The sequence below is a fragment of the Sciurus vulgaris genome (genome assembly GCF_902686455.1).
Source record: "Sciurus vulgaris genome assembly, chromosome: 3".
NCBI classification, from domain to species: Eukaryota; Metazoa; Chordata; class Mammalia; order Rodentia; family Sciuridae; genus Sciurus; species Sciurus vulgaris.
The window spans coordinates 123,211,735-123,224,106 of record NC_136463.1 but is presented as its reverse complement, the minus strand read 5'-3'; the positions used below and the strand labels follow the sequence as shown (position 1 = coordinate 123,224,106).

General features: G+C 38.9%; 1 protein-coding gene across 2 annotated transcripts in view; it reads right to left on the bottom strand.

The window, feature by feature from the left end:
- The window catches only part of NOSTRIN (nitric oxide synthase trafficking), a 61,564-nt gene that overhangs the window by 45,446 nt on the left and 3,746 nt on the right, over positions 1–12,372 (bottom strand). Inside the window, exon 3 of one of the 2 annotated variants that reach the window (XM_079131865.1) lies at positions 4,833–4,918. The exons of the other annotated variant lie outside the window; for it this stretch is intronic. Within the exon in view, the coding sequence (XP_078987991.1) occupies positions 4,833–4,918 (86 nt within the window). The remainder of the gene's footprint in view (positions 1–4,832; positions 4,919–12,372) is intronic. 2 annotated transcript variants of the gene reach the window in all.

Sequence of the window (12,372 nt, the reverse complement as noted above, 5' to 3'; positions counted from 1 at the left end):
AGGCAGTTTTCAAAGCTTTTTATTAGCAAAACAAAATATGATACTGAATATGAGCATATCTTATAACTACTACTAGTACAGATGTTGTAGAGTAGCTGGGAGAGGAAGTGAGGAAGTGAGGAAGGCTGTCCACCTAGCCTGCTGCTCACCCTCCTGAAATAGGTGCTGCGGGCTCCTCATAGATCCCTTGAGCCACAGGGTTTGAAAGCCGCTGGGCTTGATGACCTGCTCCTGGAGGACTCTAAGACTCTGAAGCACACTGGACCAAGACCCCATGAGAATGCTGGGACTCCCACAGCAGTGCCCGAAACCGCCTGCCCACTGGGAAGAGGCCTTTGCGCTGAGCCTGAGTAAGAAGCCTAACTCCTCACCTTTGCCATAACCTTATCTGTAAAACAGGAATGGATGGATATGTATGTGCCACATTGGGTTGTGAGGACTAAAATAAAGAGACCAAGTATATGACACATTAAATACAGTGCTCAGTCTATAAATGATTTCATTTTTTCTAACTTGTTCAAAGTAAAATGCTACATACAGTAATATGTCAGTCAATTTCTTTGACTTACCCATTTATTGCTCCTCAGAAATGGCTTAACTTGGAGTTCTAGAAAGTTATGAGTGCCTAAAGGAACGGAGCATCTTAGACATTAAGACATTCATTCACTCAGTGAACATCTATTAATACCCGCTCTGTGCCAGTGACTCTGCTAGTCACAGGGGACACAAAGATCCTCAAGGAGTTCAGCTTCCAATGGGAGAGAAAGAGAAGTAAACAAAGAATAACAGTGTAGGACAGTAAAATACATAGCAGAACTATGTGCTCACTGTACATACAGAAACAGGACACTCCTTTTGAGACTCCTTTTTAGGGGCTAGAGTCAAGGCCTTCCATGGTGGAACAACTGGGTTGTGAAGAATGCAGTCAGTCAAGGAAGGTGAAGATGTACCTATCAGGCAGGTGATACAGCCTGTGTTAATACGGGCACCTGGCAGTGGTGTCAGTGAAAGGGCTCAAAGCTGGGAGGAGGAGATTACGGGTAGTTCAGTGAGGAGGAGGGGATCAGGGATCATGGGGAGATGGAGAGAGACAAGATGGAAGGCAGAGCTCAAATTTCAAAAGTCCTTTGTAAAGTGCTATGAGAGCTGAATTTTATCCTGAAAGTCAGGGGAATCTTTGAAGGGTCTTAAACAGAGTCATGGTCACAGACTAGACAATACCCAGAGACAGGGACAGGGCCCCAGTCAGCCAGCCCACAAGTTGAGGGAACTTTTCTTGGATTAGGAAAAGGGACCCCTCTTAAGTCACACAGCTCTAAGCCAGGATTTAAGTGCAAAGGGATTCGATTTTTGCCTCCACATATTGTGCTCAACCAGGTGCCTTGTGTAGCACACAAACCACACAGCTGCAGACAGTAACTCTAGACAGAAGACTGGCTTGTCGGAATTTTGCCAGAACAACAGAGGAGGCCATAAAATCAAAAGAAAGCCATAGATATAAAAGAGGTTCAGAAGACAGAAATACGAAGTCATGGTCATGACTTAAGAGAGAAGAAATCATGGGAAGGAGTGATCCCTGGAGGTTGGGCTTGACAGGGTGGGCTGTGGTCCCAGGAACCATGGTTAAAAATCTAAAAGGAATGCCCGCTTTGGAGAAAAGTTGATGAACTCTGTTTTGGTGAAGTTGACTTTGTGGTTCCATGACACATTGAGGCAGAAGGAAGCAATTCTATATACTGTTCAGTATATGTTTTGAAGTCCATCCAGAGATATTGCCTAGCAATGTACATTTGGAAGTCATTTATATGCAAGGGAGCTGAGGCCGTGGGAATTACAACACCCAGGAGTGGGGTAGAAAAGGTGAGATTTATCAAAGATGTTATTTGGGTTTTTTAAATGTCTTTGTTGACAGTGTCTGCAATGGTTTGTGGATGGAACAAATGGTCAAGTGCACCTCCTTATTTTTTTCCTTTTTCTAATGTCCACAGCAATGGTTCTTGCCATTTGGAAATCTGATCTTAAGCTTCCTTTCAGAGGAACAATTGGTTTTCTCATCCAGGTCTGCTTAAACATTAGCTATAAGGGTGCAGGGAGTCAAACATAGTTTCTAGGAATGTGCCTTTGTCTCCTTTAATCTGATCTGTAATTGCATTAAAGTGAACCCTTTAGGACTTTGGCATTAGGTATTGTAGGAGCTGCTGTGTCTCTGGCCAAATCTGAGTCTGTGACTGCAAAAAAGGAAACCCAAGTAATTAACTGGACAGAAACCAAGCAAGAGCAGGAACTGCAGAATAGCCAGGCAAAATGGGGTTTCAATAACAACTGCACTTTCCTATCACCTCAATTTAGAATGGATGCTAGAAGGTAGCTGAGTGTGGAGAGGAAACATTACTGCACTTGCAACTCAAATATGATGCTGCCTCTTACATCTACATCCTAATACAGAACTTTACCCAGCTGAACCACATTCAACAGACTCCTAGGTAAAATGTTTGGAAATGTAAATCTCCAAGGACAATAAAGACCTTGTTCTAATAATGTATGAATAGTAATAATAAAAGATAACCCCTTAATAATCCTTTACATAATTATTTACTCATCTACAAATATTTACTTTATGCATTTTCTGGATCAAACACGTTTAATTCAAAGAAGCCCCAGTGGGCTCCTTCCTTATATCATCCATTATGCTGGCCAATGAATTTGCCTTCATGATTTTGTGTCATGTATTCTAAGAGAACTGTTTTACTTGTCTTATGGGGTTTTCCATTATTTGTCCAAAACCCTAAGAAAAAAAATAGCTTCTTTCAAAGTCTTCTTTCAAAGACTTTCCATGTATTTATCTAATTCAAGGGAAATGTATCATTGACTTATTTGTAATAGGCCCATACATTTAAGAGGAAATAAACCCTGAGTTTGTTTCCGGACAGCTGGAAGGAACTCACCTTTTATCTATGATTAGGGAAGTCATTTTCAAATTCACAGAATAGGGAGTAAAGGTGAATGTATTACCAGCTGTGCGGTGCCCGCTGATCCTTATTGACTTAGTTATTATGTGGGGTCAGTTCAAGTGCAGTAGGCAGAGGCAGTGACCTCAGAATCACATTATTCCTGTTGGAGAGAAGTGATCCAGTTCTGGGAAATGAAGTGGCCTGTCTTTGCCAACTGACAGGGAGAAACATGGTCTAAAAATACACAATGTGCTACAATGTCCACACATTTAGTGTTTGTGTTCAGTAGAAAATCGTTCTCCAAAAATATCATCTCCTTCCATGTGGACAAACATCCCTCAGGTTAACCATGTAATCTATAGCTGAGCAAGGAGAGGAAACTTGACAGCTCAGGTCTGGGGGATACTGGAAATGCACATTTATCAGTAATCTGTAGACAGCACCTCAAAAGTGGCATCTGTGTTGAGGGGAAATGATTTAGTTGTACCATGTTAGTGTTGCAAAATGTTTAGGAAAGCATCAATCACATAAACAATCTAGCAGCCAGCATATTTATCCCCTGCCTCTGTCGTCACAGCTATGAGGTACAGTTTTGGACTCTTGGACAGCAAATAATCAAAACCAGATGATGGCAACCTAGGTCACAGGAACAGCTAATCTGATTTCAGATTCCCTCTCATCTGCAGGCAGCAGATGCTGTCTAATCTAAGTAATGAGTTGAATTTATACAAGAGTTAACTGGTCTTATTTTTAAAAATTTTCTTTGAGACTGATAAAATATTTTCTTTTTTTTTCTTTTTTTTTTTCTTTTTTTTTTTTATTGTAAACAAATGGGATACATGTTGTTTCTCTGTTTGAAAATATTTTCTTATACAAGAAATACCTTCCCTGTTGGGTTCTCCCCTCTTTCCTTTCAGGGATCAAAGTAGTTGAACTGTTAGGATGGAAATAATCTCATATTTTAAAAAAGTTTTTTCTCTTTGACTCCATTTGACAAGCCTGATTTTTTTTCTTTCTTCAAAAAAAGCCCATTTGAGCTCTTACAGTCTTTCTTTGATCTCATTCTTTGGTTCTGACAGAGTGCATGATCTTCTTTGGTCACTAATACAGAAAGCAATTGACCCATAGCATCTTTATCTTGTGGCACATATACAACATTTTACATTTGAAATGGTTTACCTTAAAAAATAAGCAATCTTTTCCAAAAGACCTCTTTAGACTTGCTTATTATAGAACTGTTTAGGGGTGGAGAAAAGGCCTGAAGACCACTTATGAGCCAACTTAGTCCCCTGAGTTCTCAATGCTAAGCAGTGACCTTTTGTTACCTTCTTGACTTAGTTAAATGTGTTCACTTCAGCACAGTGAACAGCTCAATACAGGATCATGCCTAGTATTAAGAGAAAATGGTACTGAAAATATTGACTTTCATCCTTCCATCCACTCATTCATCAGATATTTACCAAAGAAATCAGAGACCAGAGTCCAAGAATTCATCATCAAAAATGAGTGAGATACAGCCTTTGCCCTTTTAGGGGAAGCGAAAATGCAAACTAATCATTGCCATCAGTGTGAAAAGTACAATAAAGGGTGTATACAGCAGACACAACAGTGGGCCCCTAGAGAGGTGATAAACTCAGTCTGAGGAATCAGAAGAGACTCCACTGAGCCTTTCTAACCAGAATTCCCTCCTGTTGTTCCTTGATTTTTATGGTGTCCAGTCAATAAATGCACAGTTGAGGAGAATCATTCTTTAAACCAATCTCTCAAGTACCAAACTATCACACTGTGTTCTGAAAAGTAGGACAGTAAACACTCTGCTGGTCATATCTCTTGCTGCAACTACAGATGAAGAACTGTTCATCACAAATGTGCATTTTGTACCTTTGCTGAAGGACGGATGTGACCTGCTTGCAGAAATTCTCTCCATTTTGAGAAAACTCCTTTAGGCTCTTGTATACCTTATTATACTGAAAAAGAGAAAAGATGAACAGGAGGATTATGAGCTCTTCCAAAGATAGAGCACCCATAAATTCAGAATGCTAATGACAAGTGCCATGTAAATGATCGTGTAGCTACAGGGAAGAGTTCTTAAAATAAAGATTAAATCTCCTCTCCTGGAAAACTTTTAAAAAAACAAAATTTGTTTCTCTGTTTCTCCCCCAGGCCAAGTGCAAACAATTCAGCGGTGGGGTACACTTGGAGTCTGGTTTCTTGTCACCCTTATTGTTCCCAGGAAGGTCAAAAATACATTCTGGAGACACTACATAATCATTTTGTGCAACCCCCACAACTCCAAAATAAAGTTTTTTTTGTTTTTGTTTTTGTTTTTTTTGCTGAGATACAAAAATGTAAGTGAATAACTTATCAATAAAAATTTTTCCCAGTTCCCTCTATGTCCCCTATATTTTATATAACTCTAGTAATAAGAGTTTTATAATAATGAGTTGAACATTTTCTTTGAGCCAAACCCTTATAAATTCCTAAGTAAACTTTCATAAATTCATTCTTATGTGAATTAAGCCTACAGACACAAGAATTTCAAATAAGGTTCTATCATTTGGTTTCCAACTCCATAATGTGATTCTGAACATTGTATTTGTACATATAGACATTGATGACATTACATTTGAAGTGCCCAAACAGAGAGGGTAAATGTCAGTTGATCCTGCAGCTTATTCTGACAACAGAACAGGGGAATTTGATGATGGAATATTTGTCCCAAACTATACTCTCCACCCAGGAGGTGCAAAAGCAGATTGTGTTTCAAAATGATATTTTACATAAGAGGCTGCAATTCTGTGTGGATGGAGTGCTGTGCTGTGTCTCTTTGCTCATATAATGAGCCAGCTTCTTCCAGGGCTCGCATGCCTGCAGCATTCAGATGAACTCCATATTAAAAAGGGAAAGGGAAGGAAACACACGGTTACTGAGATCTTTCTCAGTGGCAGGCAGTCACATGCAGGACGCCCTCAGGGCCCAGAAGCCTTGGCACAAATACACCTAACATATGGACTAGCAGAGTATTAAACAAAGAACAGGGCCACAGAGGAGGAAGGACCCCCCCGAATTGACCTGATTCATGCCTCTACCTAGGAGCATGGAACAAACCAATACAGTCTTGTAGAACCTAAATATATATAGATATTATATATATATATATATAATATTATATATAGAAATTCTATATAGATATTATAACTTTCCCCAAAATTTAATACATAAAGCTATGATAGGATTTAGAAGACACACAATACAGGATGAGCATCTTAAATCTGAAAACCCAAAATCCAAAATACTTTAAAATTCAAAACTTTTGGAGTTCTAACCCAAGGCCACAAAATGGAAAATTCTACATGTGGCCTCATGTGACAGGTCTCAGTCAAAACACAGGAGCAGTAAAATAACTGAATGAAATTACCTTCAGGCTATATGGATAAGGTGTGTATGAAACAGAAAAGAATTTCCTATATAGATTTGGGTCTCCGCCCCAAGATTCTCTCATTATGTGTATGCAAATATTCCAAAATCTGAAAAAAATCTGAAACACTTCTGGCCTCAAGCATTTTGGATAAGAAATACTCCATCTGTAGTAGGGACTAGCCCCACTGAAACAATGACAGTAGTGAGGGTAAAAAGCTTGTACAAGGAATTTGTTTAACACCTCAAGCAGGGCTTGCAAACTCAGCACCTGCAGGTTCCAGTTAGGTACCTGAATGTCTAAAGGGCAGGGCAGGGCCCAGGAGCTGCAGAGGTAGCTTCCTGAGCAACTCTAGACCATCGTTGTCCCATGGAAAGGAGACCCAGGATAGCTAGATCTCTCAGTGTGCCCAAAGAAGCTGAAGTCAGGACTTTCATCTGAAATGAAAGCAAACAATTCACAAATGTAAAAACTATCTACAGTGCAAGCAAAACACGCCTTTACGCGGGCTCCAATTTGTAGCTTCTGTCATGGAGTGGGAATTGTTCTTCTCCGAGGATTATGAGAGAAAATCCCTGTTTGGCAACCAAGCTTTCTGATTTTTATTTCCAATAAAACAAAACTGCTTTAGAATATGTAAAAGAAAATGAGAGGGAGTGGGGTATGAAAAATGGTGGAATGAGGCAGACATCATTACCCTATATACATGTATGATTACATGAATGGTATGAATCTACATTGTGTACAACCATAGAAACGAAATGATGTACCCCATTTGTGTACAATGAATCAAAATGCAGTCTGTAAAAAATTAAAAGATAAATTAAAAAAAACTGCCCTCTATGAATGATATGATATTATGAAGGCCTTTTTCCTTCCCTTCCAGGTACACTGGGAAAGTACTTCCAGGTACATTGTGAGAATTCCACAGGAAAGAAAATCAGTCAAGATTTTGTTTACTTCTTACATGACCTAAACATTTTCATTATATTCCTCCCTAAGCCTTTATTTTCTTCTTGTAATACATAAGAGGATCCCACAAACCACATGTTGAAGCCAGGAGAAGAAAATACGTAAGTGTTCAGCAGGGTACATACTCCAGAATTAAGTCATTTCCCAGGCTCCCTCACTCAGAAGTGTATAGCTGTTGACTAAATGCTGTCCAAGGAGATGTGGGAGAAAGTTTTGTGTGGGGTCTCAGTGAAGGACCTTTCCTCCTCTTTCCTGAGCTTCAAAATGATGGGCCATGTTATAAAGTGGTATTGAGATTGAACATTATGAGCTAGGATCATAGAGTGGAAGAAAGAGTGAGCATGCATCCCTGATGGCTGTGAAGTCCGACACACAAGCTCTCAACTCTCTACTTTGGGACTTATTTTCATGTGTGAGAGAATTACATGTTGTTTTTAAAGTCATTCTTATTTAGGAGTTTTCTATCATGCAGCTTAACATAGTTTTAACTCAGTCTTTTAACTTTGGTTCTAAATTTTGAAACATTTCTGTTTCATAAAATAAAAATGATAAAGAAAGTAATGGTACATATTATGTACTCTGCTTAACTCATAAAAATATTAACATTTTTCTTCTGCTTCCTCTTTGAGCAAGTATTTCTCATTTTTAAAAATAATTTATTTGGCTTTTCTTGGGTATTTATTATTCCATATGAACATTTATCTAATTATAATTTTTTTAAAAATCCATGTGGAGAAACTAATTGGAATTGTATTACATTTGTATATTAATTAGAGAAATAGACTTTTTAAAATAGTATTTTGACTTCCATCCAAGAACGTAAGTCTTTTCATTTGTTCAAATCTTATTTCATGTTCAATAAAATTTTATGATTTTCTTTACATACCCTGTGACTTCCATATTTTATTTACTTAGAAATATCTCCCAGAATTAGACTGTATATTTTTATATCCTATCTGTTTCTCTAGTCCAGAGCACAGGAGGAACAAAGACCTAACAAGGAAACCATGGAGCTGTGGACGAGAGAAAGATCTGGAGTGCATGCTTGCAGAGTGACTTTTTCTGCTCTCAAGTACTATATAAGACTGGGACCGGGAGGAGGTAGAGTGAGGAGATGGATTAGAGGGACTCAAAGCCTTCAGAGGGGGAAAGGAAAAGAACCCCCCATCAGGAGAACTGGGAGTGAAAGGAACCTGATATAAAACATCCTAAGGGAAGGCCTATGTGTCCACATCACCTAAGGACAGCTATACGAAACAGACCTGGGGAGAGGTCAGGGAGCCTTGGCCACCACGTGTGAGGATGGGGACATGTATGGAAAACCTTGTCTATAACCAAAGAGAGAATGAGTAAAGCAGTTGAGTGTGCTTTCTGTGCTGGGGATGGCCCGATCATTCCAAGCCATCAATGCTCCCTAAAACATGTTTTCTATTGTCCCCAGCAGACTAGTTTTAGGAGGTCAGGTCATCCTGAATGTTCATAAACCAATTGCCTTAGAGGTGGTGGGGTAGCCTGTGGCAAAACAAAGAGTAGCCTGTATCCCCAAAGGCATTCACATTCAGCTTTTTGAAGTATGGGGTGCACAAACAAAGCATGGTTTATCATGGCCCTTGGGCTGCCAGGTATGAATTTTGGAAGATGATCTTTTGTTGTTTAATAGATCAGTACTTCCTAACTTTTTTTCACATCATGGCATATACGGAAAATATTTTTATTGGAACAGGTGGTAAATGGACAAGGTTGTTTCTAGCAGAGAACTGGTCTATGACTCTGCCCTCTCAGCCATGCTTGGCCAATTCAAAGAGCTGAGGGGATTCCTTGTATTCTGGTGTGCTCAGGTACACACTAGTCAAGAAGATTTTCAACACATTACGTTGTTGTTAACTTAGTCTTCATTTAAGAAAGGGATGTTCTGTTTATAACAGCAATGGAGAGAATCTTTACCTTTGACCCTATGTGCATGTGTGGGAAAGTCCCCAACAAACCCTGATCCAGATGGTGTTAAAGGTGACATCAATAAATAAAGGAGTTGTTAAGAATACTTTCATTTTCTTATCAAAATTCCTTATTTAGAACGAACGTTTCTGTATCTTTCATCATGTACCAGCTACTCAGACTTGAAAACAAAAATTGAAAAGTGAGACTTGCATAAATGCTGAAGCCCACCCCAGGGACCACCTAGTCGTCCAGTGTGTGTGTGTGTGTGTGTGTGTGTGTGTGTGTGTGTGTGTGTGTGTGTGAGAGAGAGAGAGAGAGAGAGAGAGAAAGAGATAATAGAAAATCTGGGCCCATATCTGCTTTGAGAGTGAAATCTCTTGCTTTGGCTTTGACTCCCTTGCTCCTATACCCCTTTCCATTCCACCCCTCTCCCATCCCCCAGAGAGGATTCTGAAGATGTTCTATGGAGTATAGTTTGGAATCCACTAAAGTCCACTTATTTACAGTTAAGACTCAAAGAGCTGAAAATAACCTCATTAGATAGGGACAGAACTGTGATTAGAAATTTAATAAGCAAATCAATTAGAGAACTCACCAGAATCAAATATTTTTATAAATAACTAATCAGTATAATCAGTTAAGTTTACCTAGAGTGCTGGTCCCTGTTTAACAGCAGTACAGATGACCTCCTAAAGTCATCAACCAGCACAAGAAGGCTACTCCCACAAAGCTTTTGAATATCCAACCCCCTTTCAAATATGCATTCCAGGAAAAAAATCTAATATTGATTTTATATCTCCATATGAATTTGTGTTAACATGCTGCTTCATTAATTACTAGGAAAGAAATGTCAGAGTTTGTTTTCCCTGAAAAAGGTATTTCAGGCTGGTGATAAAACATTAGGAACATTTCTGAGGCCCTTAAAGAATATCTTCACATAGACAATTGGTCTACATTGACATTTCCTTTTCAGTTACTAAGAAAAAGTTTCTGCCTAGCACTTGTAAGCAAATTGTGTTGCATAAATATTGCCATTCCAAAAAAATTGACTTTAATACAAACCCTATTTATCTGTCTCTCCAGAGGTTTTTTTTCCTTAACAAAGTACATAAACGAGTACTACAATCCCTTGTTTCAAAACCACCAAGTTTAGCTTTTCAGCATTATTTATTAATTATTAATGTAGGCAATCAGCACATGAATGATCAGAGGACTTATAAACAATATGAAATGCCTACATGGAGTTTGACCTAGCTGGTCTTTTTGACTTTCCACAGTTTGAATGATAAAGAAGGGAAAATTCAGTTATTCTAGAAAAATATTTTTATTCTAGATGTTAGTATGGAAACATTTGGGGGGTGGATAATGTATTAAATAAGCTGTGATATTCCACTAACATTTAATTAAATAAGCTTTTGCTGGATGCCTTTCCTATGCCAGGCACTGTTAGTGATTTCATGTGAATTCTGATTCATCAGGGGAAATATTTCAAAACACTACCCGTCTAAATTATTAGCCATCTGTGTAATATTTGGAATCCCTGTGGCAGGCTATCAAGATTATGCAATATGATCCTCTTATTTTACAGAGGAGAAAACAGAGGCCTAAGAAATGTGAAACAGCGTGTTACTTGTCTCCTTGCTGCAGGCTGGGGATGCTGGGGGCCACATGACAGCCATGCCAGACTCCACCTGCCTTCTCCATCTCTGTGGTGGATCAGAATCCCTTAGGACCAGCAGTGCACCAGCAGCTTCTAAGTTAGCTCAGTCACTTCTGGTGACCCAGATTGAGCCTCCAAGGTGGGCGGCTCAGGCTGGCATCTAAGCCAGGTCACCAACCTGAAGGACAGCCTGGGCCAAGGCAGAGGCAGCCTGAGTGGAGACCACAGTATTGCTTTGACAGCCCTCCCTGGAGACTGTAGGAGTGCATAAAATACAAGAAGCTGGCTACAGCTTGTTGTTTGGGGATAATTTGATCCTATTTCCTTGCACATGGATTTGAAGATGATTTCACTTGGCATATTTTTAGGTTTAGAAGCTAAGCTCACTGGATCAAGACCCAGAGCCAATTATTTTTCCTTTCAAAAACAGAACTCTAAAAAATCTCCTTTAAATAAGTTCTGACACTCTCAAGATCAGTTAAAAGCCCTACACAGCAGTTAGTCAATCTTTGTACTACTCTGGTAACAATAATTTCAAAATAAATGCTGACCTGGCTCTTTGAAACTGAAGGGCCAACTGTCAGCCCATTTTCTCACTGTAGCATATTAAAAGAGCTTTTTTAAATTTTTTGGTACCAAGGCCTGGGTTAGTAGTTTGGTAAAACCTATTTTACTCAGAATAATATTTTTAAATGCATGAAATAACAGGATGATAAAGGAAACTGTATTGATTTCTAACATTTTTAAGATTGTGATATTATGTGTGCTTTTTTTAATTAGCATACTGAATAAAAAGCCTAAAGAATTACCACATTTCTAAATAAGGCTGAGAATATACTGAAACAACTGTAATGTTATAGAAAAATATCTATGACTTTGGTTACATAGTTGCAGACACTGGCAGTAGTATTGAGGTTTGTTGTTCACATACAGAATTGAAGGAAATTCTAAATTTCAATTAGAAATCAATACAAATACAGATTTTTTTTCCATTTAAGTTCATGTAACCCACTGAGATCCATACAGGAATTCATTGGTGCAGATCAAGTTAAGAACTGTAGCTAAGACAATAAATTGTGTTATTGTAACTCTAGGGACTCATGGGATAGGGCATCTTGCAGGTGGTTGAACCTTTGGTTCTTTTGTAACTACTTAAATGTTTTGTGAGGCATGCATTTGCAGTCCATTCCCTTGTTTATTATGTTCCCAAACTCTTCTTCACAGAGCATTGTTCCCAAGTACAAGCTGGAACTGTACCAGGAAATCAACTTGAACACTTGATGAAGATGAAACAATCGCAAATAAATAAATATTCTGTGACTTTAGAGGGTTTAGAAACCCAGGCTGAAGGGATATCCGCCCCCTCTTGACTCCCGGATACTTTTGGTGGCAATGGGCCCACAGAGATGACCTTCAGAGCAGTGGACAAGGAC